Below are 17880 nucleotides of genomic sequence, written 5' to 3' on the forward strand. Positions count from 1 at the left end.
CAAAGACACTTAATCTATTTCTACTTTCTTGTGTAAAACAGAATATATAATGTATTTCAATTTATTGTTTCAAAGTCGGACGGGAGGTATAGTATACAAGTGCCAATCCCATTCTAAGGGAGAGCAAAGTTCAGTTATGTTTTTTTTTCTACAGAGGAAATTCCAAAACTATTTGCAGGCTTTTTGGTTTAGGAATCTGGATATCAATAAAAGAATAGTACACTATTGGTGGAGGCGAGGATTGGGCTTTTAACTTTTTTTGCGAGATACCAAGAAACCACATATGATATAATGCAGAGCACACCATTCTAAGACAAGTTCAAAGTTTATTTCATGAAAATCGGTTTTGGAATGGCTGTGACATCCAAAAACAAAGTAACATAAATCGGTCGTAATAAAAGCTGGGTCCTGCCTTTTATTAGGAGTACTCTGTTTTGGGTATCTCAGCCTTTTCAAAACCAATTTTCATCAAATAAACGTTGAATGCCTCTTGGAATTACATCATCTTTCATATTTCCATAGGAGGTTTTTCATTATCTCTCCCAAAACTGTTAGAAACCTGAAGATAGGTCTTAACCAAAATTGTACAATCCCTTTAACTCTTTATGTGCCACGTTCGCACGTCCGACTCAGTCGACGGCGTGCCAACTTCGCATATTCTGCTCAACAAACAAAGCCGCCAAGACCGATCGATAAACCGCTAATTACTGCTAATCCCACAGCACAATGAAAGCGTTTCTTGTGCTTTTGTTCCTCTCGTATACGACTTGCATTCTATGTGGTGGTCGACTATCAATCGATGTTCCCAACTAGATTTGCTCGTACATTCTAAGTTTCTGTCACAGTTTTATGTGCAAAAGTCATGTCTTTACAGTAATGTAGCAACTGGTCATTCAAACGAAAAATTGAAAATAGATTCGTCATACGATTTATATCGTAACAAAGTTTGACATTCCTCCTTGACTTTGCCTACCATTATGCCCATCTTAACAGAAATTTGTAGAAGGTATACAAATCGGAAAAGCAGAATTCTTTCTCAATTCTGACTACCTTCGTATCTCAGAATAACGTGGCACACAGGGGGTTTCCACCATGGCACATAAAGAGTTAAGCTCACTGTACAGCGAATACGCACAGCCATTTACAAAATGATATATTCACTGTCCCACACAAGGACCCCCTCTTCACCTATTGTTTTTTTCTCCTTTCTGTTCTCAAATGGCAGTGCAGTGCATTACTGTGGTCACGTGGTGTTTGTTATTAACGTGCACAAAAGTAGAAACGTGTACGATTTAAACAAACAATTAGATCTATCATCAGTTTAATACACATCGCATTGTCAACGTGTAAAAGCACGGAAAACGACTTTGCCCATTTTCCATTCCCCAGTTGTAAGAGATTGAAAGAGAAACGACAAAACTTTAACATTGTAAGACAAATCAACTCCCAGCACTCAAGAACAAGTACATCTTAAATCAAACTCTACATATTTAAATGTGTTAAGGACAGTTGACTCATTATTTTTATTTCATCGTCACCCGGTTACCAATTCATCGTTACAACCAAGTCTGCCCTGATTTGGTGTAAGATAGGTGTTTAATGTAAAATCAGGGAAGCTTTGAATATTGCTGTTTGGAATAATGTGATGACGTCACCCACACAATTATATTCACAAAACACTAGGTGGTGGTTTCTGCACATCGCATTGTCACATAATTTGAACGTCGTTCTTCACTATAAAAAGAAAATGTTGTGAAAGTGTTGAAATATCGTGGAATAAATTCGTGGAAAAAAAGAAGCACTTACTGACTTAGTCACATTATTTCGTGTCGCAATCCTTTTGTTTTGACTGACAGCCGTCAACAGTACACCTGGGGCAAGTTTCATAAAACTTGTTAACAGTGACAACTGTCACATTTCTTTGGCAAATTTCCTCTCAGCCAATCAGATGAGAGAATTTCAGTAGCTTGTCACATCTATGACAATTTGTCTCTGATGACAAGTTTTATGAAACGGGTCCCAGGTTAGCATCTGAAGAGTTTGTTCCCAAAAACCGATAAATCCCTATTTGCCAGATGGAGATATTTGCGATTAAAGGTCAAGAAAAATAAAGATAATAGTAAGACAATTTTTGCTTCTTTTGACCATAACTTCAAAAATATACCTTTATATATATGGAGACCAATATATCATTTAAAATGTATCATTTTGTACTTTATGACAGAGCCCGTACTTTAAAATCTTCAAAAATGGACTCATCGGTTTTTGCGAACAAATTCTTCATATATAATTATAATATAACATATTATAAGATCATAAATATATATGCAGCAAATTGTATAAGTATGTATAATCATATATATATATATATATATATATATATATGTATATAATTATACATACTTATAAAATTTACTGCAAGTATATTTATAATTAGATAATATTAAAGGACATTTATATTGCACAGCTAGTGTAATAATGTACTCTACTGCGCATTACAAAGTAATAATCACAACATACATAACTCAAACATAGAATACATTGTTCAAAAGACGATTTTTTTTTAACCTGACCTTGTAAAGCTCATTGATATATATAAACTCCTCAAAATGTTCTGCAATTCAAGTTTGATGGGTAATATATCTTCTGTTGCTTCATCATCATACGTTAATGTGGTATAATTAGAAAGCTTCGTTATACCATTTTACAATGATGTGTCGCTTGTGATACTTATGCAACCACGGAATGCACAGTTTTTCTAAATATGCAGCAAGGTCAAACATGAAATGTTGCAAAATTTGTTGTTTCAAAAAGTGACTTCATCCAACTTCAGTGACAAAAGAATGAAGACACAGTCGATGTTTTCTGTCACCTTCTCCTCTCCATTTATTGAGAAATGTTTCCATCTCATTAGGTCAGTAGATGACCGAAGCACATCGGCTAAGGGATGACACTTCCTCCCCATGCTGTTCAGCAGCCTCTTGTCAGCAGAAGCTGTGGGATGACGTTCCACTCTTCAATGACGCTCAGCCGCAGGTCTGTCAATGTCTTGCGATCAGTCACTCTCTGTCTGACAGACCGCCCGAGCTGATCCCACAAGTGTTCGATGGGATTGAGGTCAGACCATTCTCTCAATGCCCTCATCACACAGGTAGGCCCTACTCGTTGATGATCCTTGCTCAATGAGGACGAGCGTTGTCACCTTGGAAGACGGCATTCGGTCCAAGGTTACAGCGCAATTGGTACGGAAGTGCCACTGGCTGCAGGACTTCAGCTCTGTATCGCTGGACCGTCATGTTGCCATCGATGACGATAAGCGGCGTTTTGCCAACTGCTGAGATGCCGCCCCACACCACTACACTTCCCCTCCAAACGCTGTCAAGGCTGTCGACGCAACAATCTGCAAATCGTTCGCCAGGATGTCTCCAGACCTTGGCCCTACCGTCCAGCTTCCAGAGACAGAATCTCGACTCATCGGAAAAGAGAAGAGATTGCCACATCTCCTGGTTCCATCACAAGTGTTCACGACACCAGCGCACATGGGCATGAATGTGGAAGGCAGTCATTGCCGGATTTCTTGCAGCTTTGCGAGCACGCATGATGGTTGCGTGGAGCCGGTTCCTGGACAATCTTCTCCCAAATCGCCTAGCAAATCTGTCTCGATGATTTCTCGCTGACAGCCTTCGGTTTCTTAAGGCAGACAATGTGATATACCAATTTTCTTGCGGGGTTGTCGTTCGTTTTGGGACGGCGACTCCTCAGTCTGTCTTTAACTTTCCCAGATTCAAGAAATTTCACCCGCAATTAAATATTGATATGGTGCTTGCGCTCACCCCAAACCGGGCCGCAAAATTCTTTTGGTGTACTTCTGCTTGGAGTTGTCCAATTGCTTAGGCCTTTAGGAGATTCGTCAAATTTGACATCTTTTAAAATCTCACAAACGACCGCTCAGTAAACTGCAGCTCTGGCACAAATTCATGCAAGGCATGTTTTGTCATCTGGGTACTTTTCAAAACACATCGCATCTTCAAAAGACACTTCGGTGTTGTTTTTGAATCATTTCAATGCCGATTCTGTCATACATTGAGGAGAACTGCACATTCCATGATTAAATAATGACAGCAGATTGCACATCCTATTTTTGTAACGAAGAATAATCAAGCTTGGTAATGATACCACATTTACGTATGATGATGAAGCAACAAGAGATATATTACCCCTCAAACCTGAATTACATATCATTTTCTGAGTTTGTTTATATGTTATACCGGGTGTCCCAAAAAGAGCGGAACGGTGGATTTTCAGTACCTTGCGGTCTAAAAGTTATATATCTTTTGACATCATGAGAAAAAGCATCTTCCGCAGAAGACAATGATACCCAAATCATATAATTTGGTTCAGTACTTTTTATTCTACGCCAATTTCTGAAAATGCAGTCATTGTCAAATTTCGCCGGATTTTTGCGACTTATGAGATAATAATTTGAGTGCTACACGCGATCCATACGGTGAATATTGTGTAAGCTCGGTGATCCATGTAAACAAAAGATACAGCTTTCACACTGGGCACGGGCCAGGAAAAAACAGTGTGTGTGTGTGTGTGTGTGTGTGTGTGTGTGTGTGCGTTCCCAATATGAAAGCGTTATCTTTTGTTGACATGGATCAACGAGCTTGCACAATTCACCATATGGAACGCGGGTTCCACCCAAATTATTATCTCATAAGTCGCAAAAAAATTGAAAATGACTGCATTTGCAGAAATTGGCGTAGAATAAAAAGTGCTCAACCAAATTTAATGATTTTGGTGTCATGGTCTTCTGCGGAAGATGCTCTTTCTCATGATGTCAAAAAATTTATCACTTTTAGAACGCAAGGTACTAAAAATCCACCGTTCCGCTTTTTTTGGGACACCCGGTATAACCATAACCTTAAGAAAGAGGACTCGAACTAGGAACTTCACATTTAAAAGTCCGAGGTCTTATATCCACCAAGCTGCAAAAAGTAATGTTAACTCGTTGTCGCGCTGTTGCATGGTTGCATGATTGAACCACGATTATGTTTAATGTTAATGATATAAAAAGACGACAGGGTTTGGAATCGAAGTAATCTTAACACTAACTAGGCTTGCGTCCGAGCACCCCCCCCCCCCAAGTTCCGTGCAATGCATTGTAATCGCAAAAAAAAAATATATATATATATATATATATATATATATAAATATATATATATAAATATATATATATATATATATATATATATATATATATATATATATCGCCGCGATACTTCATGTGTGTGTTTTTTTTTTCTTTCTTTCGAGTTTCTCCCATCTTTTAGGACGGTCTATTTGAGGTATGTCTACATGGTTTTAAAAAGGAGACAAAGATTAAAGTTACAGCGCACGCAAGAAATCATTCATTACAATGTCACTATCGGTGCCCTTGGGACTGTTAGCGAGTCGTAAAAACAGCACCAGTGTTGTTGATATCTGTGCTGCCTCGCGATGTTAGGCTAACAGCGCTGTTAGTAGATTTGACTATATAGCACGATTCAGAACTGCAACCGATTGACAAATTGACCTACATCGACGTCGATGTAGGGCAATTCATCAATCAGTTGCAATGAAAACATCTCGACGGAAGAATTTAATGAATTTGAGATAAACCAGAACTCATCTGAAAGACAAATTAGTAAAAAGACGTTATATTTGGCTTATGAAAGATCAAGGGGTGGGTGCCTTTGATAAAGTGGGATTGATTTTGGGTGCAATTTGTTTTTCACAGTTTGAATTTGTTTCTGAAAACCTCATGGCTGGGTTCTATACAAACATGGCAAATGTAGGCGGTGTGATACAATATGGCAAATGGATCCACTCACCCATCCATTCCTACCCAGTTGGCTATGTTCTTCATGTGTAATAGTCTTCAATGAGTGTTGATTTAAATTGCGATAATAATTTAAGTGCTAAGAGACCGATGAATTCTTGGACTTAAAGGGTGTGTACAGTTCTGGTCGAGGTGAGGATTTAGCTTTTAACGTTTTACAAGATATTCAGAAACCACTCTATGAGATGTCAAAGGGCATGCAGTTCTAAGGGGTATCAAAAGTTTATTCGATGAAAATCGGTTTTGAAATGGCTGAGATATTCAAAAACAAGGTGAAACAAAGAGATCCTCATAAAGTTGTGGCATGTCACTTTTTATTATTAGCACTTTTTTGGATATCTCAACCATTTGAAAACCAATTTTCATCAAATAAACGTTGAATCCTTCTTGAAATTACATGCTTTTTCATAATTCGTAAATACTTTTCATTATCTCACTTAGGAATGTTGAAAACATGAATCCCCTCCTCAACCAGTACTGTACAGTCCCCTTTAAACTGTTTAAAGAGACATCCGTATCATTTTCAGACTTTTACATTTGAATATGTACCGGTAACTGTAAATCGGTGGTATTTGTTACGGCGTTTCAGAATTTATAGTAACTAGGATGAGGAATACGAATATTTTCAAGATTTATATCAATTCACAGTCAGCAAGGATGATGACATATATATAGTAACCTTAATAATAATAATTATGATTAGACAAATTTGTACAGCGCAGCTAATATGTAAATATACTCTATTGCGCTGTAATGCACCAGAGCTCCCGACATTGTTACTGATTAGACATACAAAAAATAAGTGACAAAGTAATCAAAGGCTTCTGAAAAAAGTAAGTCTTCAACAAAAAATTGAAGACAGCAAGTGACGGGGCCTTCCTCATTTTCTCAGGTAATTCATTCTAAAGTTTGGACCAGCACTACTGAAGGCACAGCCCCTAGAGTTACTTTTGTTTTTAAGTGAGGTTGCTTTAGAAGCAACTTATCCTGGGTATTTCGTAAATTATGCGAACATAAATATGATTTTACCGATATTCATTCTGATAAATAACCAGGTGCATGACCATGCAATACTTTATAAGTAAGTAACAACATTTCAAATGAAATTTTCTGCCTTACTGGCAACCAATGTACCTTCGTCAAAACGGGTGTAAAATGTAACCTTACATGGGATTGAGTGAGTGTGGTCTCAAGGAAGCAGACAAAAAAGAAATCATGGATAAGTATTACGAAGGTGAACATCACCCTTGTTTGGAGTATATTGTAATGGATTTTCAGAGTTAGTATTGATTTCTCACATCTAGGCCCACAACAAATTCCACAAATCTTTACATGTAGATGAGAGATTCATGTATTACATGATGTGAAATTAAAAAAAAAAAACGAAATCGTACGGAATTTCACTTTCGGATTTTCTTGCTACAGAAAGTCGTCGAAAGAGTGAGTGACGAATTTATTGTTAAATGCGAGGAATATTTCAGGGAATCGGAGCTAGGAAAATGTCACCTTTTGCTGTACTTTTCTCGATCAGTGGTGCCCAATGCAACATTACCGACGAATAATAAACGACATGACTGATTGATGAGAAGAAGTGTTTGGTTATTGATGATAATATCATCAAAATGTATATGGCAGCTAGAAAAAATGCTAATAATATCTCATAATATCATCATGCCATTATCTTCGATGAATGACCTTGAATTGCCTCGTGGAAATTAAATTCTCTTCATTATGACGGATTGTTAAATGAGTATTTCGTTATGATCCTGTTTTGTTCATTGTTGTTTTAATCTGCCTCAGGCAATACTGATGGTATTACATCACAAGCAAACCAGTTGATATCCATGGTGTTGCGGTAACGTTCTCGCCGATAATGAAAAACCACTTTGGCAAATGCGTTTTGATGGGTATGACCCGGAAAACCTTAACACGTGTATATGCAAATTGAACTTTCAACTCAGGAGAAATTCCACCCTCTCTCTCTTTCTCTCCCCCCCCCCCCCTCATTCTAATCATCTCCAGGGACCGTCTGCGACAATACAAGGAAATCTCACAGCTTATCATGAACGTCACTGCCTGGTAATAGTACTCAGCCCGAAAAACTAAATTCATTACATGAAAATGATATATATATATATATATATATATATATATATATATATATTTGCATCGATTGTCCGATTTTCCTCAAACTTTCACTGATGTATTCTACAAATGTTGCTGCTTTCACTCAATCCGCATTGCTCTTTGGGTTTACCTTCCCTTTAAATCCGGGTATTTCTAACTGATCACTATTCTGAAGGTAATCAACCAGGAATAGCATCATGTTGCAGATTTCAAAGAGAGAAAAACTGAATTTTCGTTATTTTTTGTACACGATCAATGGAAAATTGTGAGGTTATGACATGGTTAGCTCACTATTTGCATATTCTTATCATTTGTACGAGAACTTGTTTGCAGGAATTAGCAAAACTTCAAAAAGGCAGTTAATTAAGGGTGCAAGTATGCACCGCAGGTGTGCTGCTATTGTTACAAATTAGGTGCAAATTTGAACATTTATTTCTTAGCGTGTAAGCCTCAGATTTTACAGGCTTAAAAACAAACGCTGTGATGTGCATTAAAAACAGAGTCCACATTATAACATTGAATTGTATTTCCCCTTCACTTGGTATTCCATGTCCTCAATCAGTGCAGGGTACCGACTGCGTCGCTTGCTACCTGAAACAGGTGTTGGGATAGTCATTATTTTGTAAACAGATGGCACTTCCAAGATGTCCGTCCGGTCTTGCCAGAAACAATTATTGTAATAATAAATAGCGAAAACTTTGAGCAAAGAAAATGGGTTTTCATCGGGATTCGAACCCGAGACCTCCGGATTACTAGACCGGTGCTCTACGCTATTTATTATTACAATTGTTTCTGGTTAGTTTTTCCTTCCTTGTTTCAAAATATATTACAAAAAGCTGCATCGCTTCGGCGATTCCTCACATTTATTCCAAAGTTGATTACATCCTTTGGGTTTATGTCATGTCAATGTGTGTGTGTGTGTGTGTGTGGCACACATACACACACTATAGCTTCTGACCACACGAGCAAAGAGAATTAAGGGTTTGGGACAAACACCGACCTAGGACTTTCAATAGCTCAGTCGATAGAGCACCGGTCTAGTCATCCGAAGGTCTCGGTTTCGAATCCCGATGAAAACCCATTTTCTTTGCTCAATGTTTTCGCTATTTATTATTACAATTATTTCCGGTCAGTTTTCCCTTCCTTGTTTATATATCTATATATATATATATATATATATATATATATATATATATATATATAGTTATTTATATATATATATATAGAGTTATATATATATATATATATATATATATATATATATATATATATAGTTATTATACAACTATACCCTTCTGGATTTTTTTTTTTTAACAATCGGCAAAAAACTTTGTCTTCTCATTGACACACTCCTCCATTATACACATCTGAAAATCTAGGTTTTTCTAAAAAGCTTTTATATAAAGATACTCAAATGATTACTTTGATTCAAACAATTTCAATTCGACGCATTTATTTTTATTCTCCCCCCCCCAAAAAAAAAAAAAAAAAACAAAAACAAAAACAAAACACAGAATTAATCAGAAATTACATCATAAACATAAACATTCGATTTTGCAAAAGATTATTGCGTTACAATTCATGAAGTCTTTAACTTTCATTTACGAGTTGATGATTGTAGTTAAACAGATTAGGTCACAGATGACGGATCAAAATTTTATAGTAGAACATTGGCTTGTCCACCAAATGATGATGCTCATCTAATGACGCAGTCTTTTTTCTCTCCCGCGTAATGGAACATGTACAGACATATAGGCCTATAATTATAACTCAGAGAAATAGTAACTAATGACTTTGCCTTTGGATAACCGCTCAACTATTGTTTGTGTGTATTTGCATATGGATGTCACTGTGCCCACTTTCTTTCTATAATTTAAACAATGGTGTTTTGACTTTGTTCGATTGATTTTTTTTTTTCGGGGGTGGGGGATGGGAGGGCAATTACAACAAATTGGAGTAGTATTTTCAGTCTTGTGATGCTGCGTTTCTTTTCCGAGGAATACTACTTGTGTGCTTTTAAAACCACCAATAATATAATGAGGAGTTGAGGGAAATTGCAGATACTTTTCCCAATAAAAGAATGACTAATTCCAAAACGCTGCATGAGATATAAGCAGAGGTACAGATGTTCAGGGTCAACTTCCTGTAATCATAAATATCAGTTATTAATTGTGGTAATTGCGTTGGGAGATGATGCTCACTATAATCTAGTCTACGATGATTTTGCTTTTTGGGACGGGAGACGATCATCATAATAACTGTGATAGCATTTGTATATTTTCATCAACCACGTTGCAGAAATAGTTTAATTCTTCAATAATGCGACAGCCCCAATACACTCATTTGCCTTCCTTGTGGTTGCCCATGATGCGTTTTCCTCCACACCTAATCAGCTTAATGAAACCCCATCTCCACAGAAATTTCACACATTCACAAACTGACCAAGGACTGCAGAACCACGAGCCCTCCCCCCCCCCCCGTACGCATACACACAGTCTCAGTTGCTAAAGGATAAAATAAAAAAAAAAACAAAGAAAACACACACACAAAAAGAAATAATAGAAAGAAAAAGCGAACTAACAATAACAATGGGTTCCGCTGGAGTTTCGTGGCACCGGATCACAATGCTTCTACAATTACGGCTCCCCTCGTGCCCAACGTTGCATAAATAACATATCTGTTATCCCATTGAATCTCTGTCACGTACACTTTCAAGCCCAATACTGTTGACACGAGAAAGCACAAAACCATTGTGTTAGCTCTTTGTACCTTATCACAGGATGAATTCATTTTATATTATTCGTTGAGCTTTGAACAATTCAGGCAAGACCTCCAAGAGAGAGAGAGAGAGAGAGAGAGAGAGAGAGAGAGAGAGAGGGAGAGATGTTTCACGTTAAACAATATACAACTTATTTTCCACGGAGTGATTGGTTGCTGCTCAGTATAATGTTACCTTGCGCTTGCACAAATTAAAAAACTTTCCCTTGTATCAAAAGGCGATTTAGGGATTTCCTGCGCGTATTCACTTTAACTCATGTGCCACGGCGTGAACATCGCGTTTGAAGCACTATTCTGAGATATGAACCAACGGTCAATTCTGGATGGTATTCTGTTATCAATATACCTTTTCCATATAACATTTAACGAAAAACAAAATCATATAAAGCATGCAATTTGCAACGTTGAAGAGAATATTCCAAAGCTGCAAAGGTGATGGGGATTGTTTGACAGACCTATGTTTATCTTTCTTTCAAAAAGGCAAACAGAAGCATTATTCAATTTCATGAAATTCTTACGTCAAGGTGGTTTTACTGCAACTGAATGAAAAATCAGCCGCAATAAGGTGCATTATATTGTCCACATGTGAGAGGCATGACTTTTGCACACACAACTATGACAGAAAATGTCAAGTTACTCTTAAAATACCCACTATCTAAACATTTTTCACGGTATTAGCACGCATTGTATTTCTATTGTTTTTGTTGTTATTTTATCATAACATATATCACATCTGCGATTTTACTGCATGTGTCTGTTAATATCCATATCAAACTATTATGATTCACATATATTTAGTCGGCCGTTGTTGATATGGATGGCTACTGCATGCCTTTTTCAGAATGCGAACATGATATTTCGGTTTAATATTTTTCCCGAAGAAAAGTGTAGCCTTCACGCACTAATCATTTTACAATCTTTTGGAGGAAATGAAAAGTCTATTTCAGGAGAAACATTCGATTCTGCCCTTGACTCCACAGCGAATAGAGTGATGTTTGTTTTTGTTGAGGAAACATTATTGTGACCCCAAAAGTTTTAAAGACTACACGGAAAAATAATCGGCCAGAGGGGGGAAAAAGAAGGTGCCGCTAAAACCAAACGTGCAATGCAAACACGCACATACACACACAAACACACACACACGCACACACACACACACACACACACACACACACACACACACGCACATAATACTCCTTCCACTACTTCTCGACACAAACATATTTGTCTGCATCATTTAGATATACATAAATACATATTACAAAATGATTATCATCAGAAAGGAAGACAGCAAGACAGACAGACAGACAGACAGACAGACAAACAAACAGAAAACTGTCACGCAGGTAGAAGGGACAAAAGCTTAATCACTCATTGCGCTGCATCCTCGATAATTACGACGTACACAGAGAGCAGCCGAGTCTGTTTCTGATAGGCAATGCCAAAGTAATGAATTATTATCATTTCTACTGCGCTCGAATTGAGGGATAGTTTCAGACGACCAGGGTGATTTCTACTATAAGTAGTCGCTCGTTCTCACCAAAGCAACATCCATGAATTGACTGAGCATCATGTACCATCAGCAATGTTCGCCAAGCTGGGAGAAAATGCCCTTCAGTGCCTCACAACTGGACCGAAAAATGTTCGTTGTTCTCTTGGTTGGTTTCACAGGAATTCACCTTGGTAAGTTAAGCCTACGTTTACTAATCGTTTTTTTTTTTTTTCGTTCTGTAGTTTTGGTAATGATTCTTAGGCATTCGCAACCTTCTCTTGTTTTGGTTTCGATGTTTAAAATGTTTGGTGTTTGTTTGTTTGTTGGTTGGTTTGTTTGTTTTTCTTCTATGAGGACACTTAAATTCTGGCGCTAATGGAAGGACTGGTATACATGGGTAATATCAGTATGTGTGTATGTATGTGTATCTATTAAGGGCGCAATCGTGTGTTAATGATCATACTATGCTGGCAAATTCAAAAGGAATCAATGTACACGATTATGTCTTGAATGAATAGATACTCATACATTCACGATGATGTACCAAATGAAAAAAAAAAACAGATGCAAAACATAAAAACAGACAAAAATCAACCGAGAAAAGAGGCACTTTTGCAGTGTTCCTGCCTGTATAATTATGTTCTCATTTTGAAACTTTTGCGTCAAATATGATACGGACAAAAATTGTCGCACAAAGCTCTCAAAACAACAATATGCAACCGTGTCCAAGCGTATAAAGAGATGATTGTCCAAGCGTATAAAGAGAACACTTCATTAAAACCTTCGAAATTTGGCATATTATGTGTGACGTGAATAGATCATTGTATGTTAGGAATAGAAGACATAATAATGCTGCTTGACATCAGGATCGTTGAGAGCTCACATCAGTATTTTAGTTTCTTTTCCTTTTTTTCTTGATTGCCAGTTTTACTGTTGCCAAGTTACAAAAATAAGTGCATCCATGACTTTATTTATGGTTTTATTATCACAAAGCCAACAAAAAAGTCGCAAGCCCAGATTTAATCTGAGTACTCCTTGTGTAGTGGTGAAAATGTTCTTAAGTTTATCATATTGTCTGAAAGATGAATGATTCCTCTTCTCCATTGCTCCAAAGCTTGGCGTCATGAAACGAAGGGAAAATTGCAATCTTAGTGAGGAGTTTTAATGGAACACTTATTGCGAAGAATAACGTGATTAGGTTCATCTGTTTCACCCTTAAGAATTCTTCACTCACTTTTCACTTTCAGCTCTAGTTACTTTTGAAGTTCTGATTTTGCTGCGTTGAAAATTGGTATCAGCAATGGGCAGTATACGTTAAAGAAGTTGTAAATGTTCGAATTATAACATTTGATGCATATGTGTAGGTCAGTAGTATTACAAAACATCCTACCATCTAATGATTTTGCAATAAAACCTGAACTATAAAGAGATATCGATTTTTCTTATTAAACCATAAATCTATACGGTTTAGTCTAGAAACACTCTTACTATAACTATTGTTCACAGTGTGTATATTTAACAATACATGATATGAATTACTATAACTAAACTTTTTACATTGATTGTTTCTATCGTTAACTCACATTTTTAAACTACAGTGAAGCAGTAAAGCTGGATTTTTGTTTCATCTGCAAATGGTAAAAAAAAAAAAAAAATTATGCCCTTCATACAGCATGATCACCTGCAGCTGAACCTGATCAATCCTTTTTGTTTTTGCTATGGTTTTTTAGATCCTGATTCTTTTTGTTTTTGGTCCCATTATTTGCGCAGTTAACATGATTTGCTAGAAATAAACGCTTATATAGACTTATATGCTTGGGCCCTTGTTTTCTCATTACACACTGATCCAGAGTGTGTATTTTCTTCCCTTATTTTGATATGTTAGGGAAACTTGTTCTAATGTGTTATATTTCAATTTTAAAGCTTAAAGTCTGGCCTTTCAAAGTCTGCCCTAAAGTAATATTCTGTGGGTTTTGTGATGTATGGTTATCTAAAGAGTTACCAACTCATAAGCATTGAAGGAGTATTTCAGCCAAACTTTGGTATTCATGCTATTCCGGAAGAACCTTAGTGTTTGTGTTGAGAAGTTGAACCTTTGGCATTTAATCACGAATGTATGTATACATGTATTACTTACTTTATTATTATTTTCTCGACCCTTTCAAATGCAACCACAGTGATATTTTTTCTCCCCCTTCCTTTTCTTGAATTAAGCTTTGCAAGTTTCTGGAGTCGTGTCGAGTAAGGAGCAAAATGAATTTTGCCCCATGACTGACATCAGCTGTGGAACGCATACGCTCCCTAGCGGGGAGACGGTTGCCATGGTACCCAGGTTGATGAGTGATGAAGAGATAGCCATGATGGGGAACCATCCCATGCTGAATGGTAAAAAGCGCTACATCTGCAGTATCCCGGGTGAGTCGTATACCGGTCTACACATGATGTCGAAGAAGTGTAGCTGTATATCGAGCATTTCTTTTTCATTTTGTATTCCAGCATGAGATAATACATAAATAGTAGCTTGCATGAATGAGAATGATTTTGATATTCAGAAGTTTTCTTCTACATGTGTGTAACTGTAACATCCAGCTTCAGTATATTTGGTGTCTCCTACGCAAAGCTTACGATTGGGTTGTTATGATGGACGACCTTCTGACTGTGAGGAGATAATGTGCCATGATGGATATACTAACCTTGGGTAAATAATGATTTAGATGACAAAACTATTAATTGTTTGCCAGGGTTGTGTGTGTGTTTGTGAGTGATCGTGAGTGCATGTTTTTTATGATGCTGTTTTTGTTGTTGTTTTCGGTCCTTCAATTTAGCGTGTGCTTCAGCTCCATGTCGAAACGGAGGAACATGTAGGGAGAATGAAACCGGCTACGAGTGTTCATGTACGGATGATTATTTTGGACCACAATGTGGTATGTATTATTGATCGTCATCTACCATCGCCATATATCAATTTCCTCTCATTGTTAATGATTTCCTATTATCATAATGATGGCATTGGTTCAAAGAGATACAGTAAGCGATTGTATTGCCTCTGTTCTGAAGGAACAAAGGGAGATGTTTTAGATTTTTGTTTATTATTTCCATTTTTATGCACAAAGGCCTACCGTCAAACCTGTCATAGCGACCACTTGTCTATAGTGGCCACTGCCATATACAAACACTATGAATAATTCTTTCATGGTGGTCGCTCTAGCCACAGACAAGTTTGATTATATATTATGTGTATATAAACTGGTGATGCATTTTTGCTAATAAAGAATGAATTTGAATAAAATTGAGTCAAATAAACTCATTCTTTATTGGCAATAATGCATTAACAATTTATTTCTTCATTTCTTCGTCGAGCCAATATGTTATTTCTCAACATGTTTGTATGAAATAACAGATAAATAAAAAAATATATATATATACACGTGTATATATATATATATATATATATATATGTAACGAAGAATAAACCGGTAATGCAATATTTCGCCAATATAGAGTTTATTGAGGAACTCAAATTTTCGGTGGCTTCCATCCACCTTCTTCAGGAGTCTCGACGCGGAATGTCAATGTCAAAACATAAATTGAACATTAAGAGCGCGCACTCATATACACAGAATTGGTTGCTATGAGAGTGCGTACCCTTTACAATGATGTTGCCATGTAGACGCAATGTAGTCAAGGCACCCCACGCATAAGGAGGAGGACAACTTGTCTGCCTTGACTACATTGCGTCTACATGGCAACATCATTGTAAAGGGTACGCACTCTCATAGCAACCAATTCTGTGTATATGAGTGCGCGCTCTTAATGTTCAATTTATGTTTTGACATTGACATTCCGCGTCGAGACTCCTGAAGAAGGTGGATGGAAGCCACCGAAAATTTGAGTTCCTCAATAAACTCTATATTGGCGAAATATTGCATTACCGGTTTATTCTTCGTTAAATTGGAGCCAATACGTGAATTCGCAACATGTTTATATATATATGTATATATATATATATATAATAGATACATTTATATACCTACCAGCCATGAATTTTCTCAGTACAGCACCTCCCTTCGTTTTGTTATTATAGCATGCCCGGTGATTCACACTGGAGATGGAGGGTCGGTCACGAGGCGGTTCGTCTTTCTAGATTTTGAACTTTCTGGAAATCCGTTGGTCGTCGATTTTGAGGTCAGCGCTAATCAAGATGCTCAGATCGCCTTGTCCCGTGAAAACACAAGCCTTGCCGACATGTATCGCATTGGTAAAACTAAATAAGATTATATTTATACACAAACACACACACACACACACACACACACACACACATACATATATATATATATATATATATATATATATATATATATATATATAATTGAGTAGGTTGTCTACGTGTGGGCAAGATAATAAGATAAAAAGCAAACTGGAACAAAGTCCATGCTGTATTCACCAACGGTTTATTTCTGCACACAAACTTTCGAGCGACTCGCTCTTTCAGTATCAACACTTGAGAAAGAGTGAGTCGCTAAACAACTAAGCAAATGAACACAGTGAAGAAACAGAAAATTCGACGAAATTCCATTTGCTTTTGTATGAAATTTACACATCCCTTCGACTTCTGCTTTAGAAGTATTACATTACGTTATTTTACATATATAATGTATATATATATATATATATATATATATATATATATATATACATATATACACACACGGACATATGCTAACACTTCATTTCGGAGTTCGTGGAATATCTATTGCGTTGTTTCATATAAAGGTGGGTAGGCACGAGTGATACTTCCCCCCCCCCTGAAACTTCACCCCCCTTTCCACCTTCTTACTTTCTGATATTTCCCTATTTCTTTTTTTTTTTTTGGGGGGGGGGGGAAGGGGGTATTTGTAACAGGGTTACGGGTAGAATTTTAAGGCAAAAGTAAATATCACAAAATATGTTTATCGTAACAACATGATACGTGGAAAATATCTTCATAACCAGTACCATAACGCTTTCATTCATTCGTATATCCCTGATTTTCTTCTTGTATTTTCGGTACTGTATTGGACCAGTCTTCGGTGGATCCACGAATACCATGGCGATGGTACAGAGAGATTGTGCAACAGAGCACAGCATAGCAGGTGGCTGCAGAACAGTCTCAACATCGCACGCCTCTGACACCGTTCTATCGCTTATTCCTACCTACGATCGCTTCTGGTTGACCTTTGGTGAGGGTCGTTTCCGGATTGGTCGCCACGGCAACCAAGTCCCCTTCATCGACTGGACAGACCCGAACCCTCTTCCGGTCAACCACATCGGGGTGTGGACTGGATGGGGCTCAGAAGGATACTGGAAATTTCACTCCTTTTGTTAGAGAAGACGCTCACCTTTACAAACATGTAAAGTGAGAGAAGGCAGCAATATCAATTGAACACATGTGTCATGTCGGTGAAAATTTCGGGAGAATCTTACGATTCGTCCAAGATTTATGATATTTCTTTTTGAAGTTTAAGTGCTATCATCACTGGATGAGGAGAGTAAGAAAACTTGTGATGTGATATCACAATGTAGAACGAATTAAAGAAAATGTAAAATGAATTCCTTT

At 37.1% G+C, this 17880-nt stretch overlaps 1 protein-coding gene across 1 annotated transcript; it reads left to right on the forward strand.

Annotated features, from left to right (window-relative positions):
• Window positions 1-14548: 14548 nt before the first annotated feature.
• LOC139745318 (C3 and PZP-like alpha-2-macroglobulin domain-containing protein 8) lies at window positions 14549-17649 on the forward strand. Its single transcript, XM_071655716.1, has 3 exons — window positions 14549-14696; window positions 16366-16539; window positions 17348-17649. The coding sequence occupies exons 1-3, from the start codon at window positions 14549-14551 to the stop codon at window positions 17647-17649; spliced, it is 624 nt and encodes a 207-aa protein (XP_071511817.1).
• The last annotated feature ends 231 nt before the right edge of the window (window positions 17650-17880 follow it).

The sequence above is a fragment of the Diadema antillarum genome, unplaced genomic scaffold (genome assembly GCF_040938485.1).
Source record: "Diadema antillarum isolate AM-2024a unplaced genomic scaffold, OU_Dant_1.0 seq00001252_RagTag, whole genome shotgun sequence".
Classification (NCBI taxonomy): domain Eukaryota; kingdom Metazoa; phylum Echinodermata; class Echinoidea; order Diadematoida; family Diadematidae; genus Diadema; species Diadema antillarum.

What these genes read in the sequence shown, in the direction of transcription:
- LOC139745318 (XM_071655716.1), top strand. Translation starts at nt 14,549, where the DNA reads ATGACTGACATCAGCTGTGGAACGCATACGCTCCCTAGCGGGGAGACG. An exon ending in CTACATCTGCAGTATCCCGG is followed by an intron (nt 14,697 to 16,365) that starts GTGAGTCGTATA and finishes TTGTTATTATAG; the next exon opens with CATGCCCGGTGATTCACACT. An exon ending in TGCCGACATGTATCGCATTG is followed by an intron (nt 16,540 to 17,347) that starts GTAAAACTAAAT and finishes GTATTGGACCAG; the next exon opens with TCTTCGGTGGATCCACGAAT.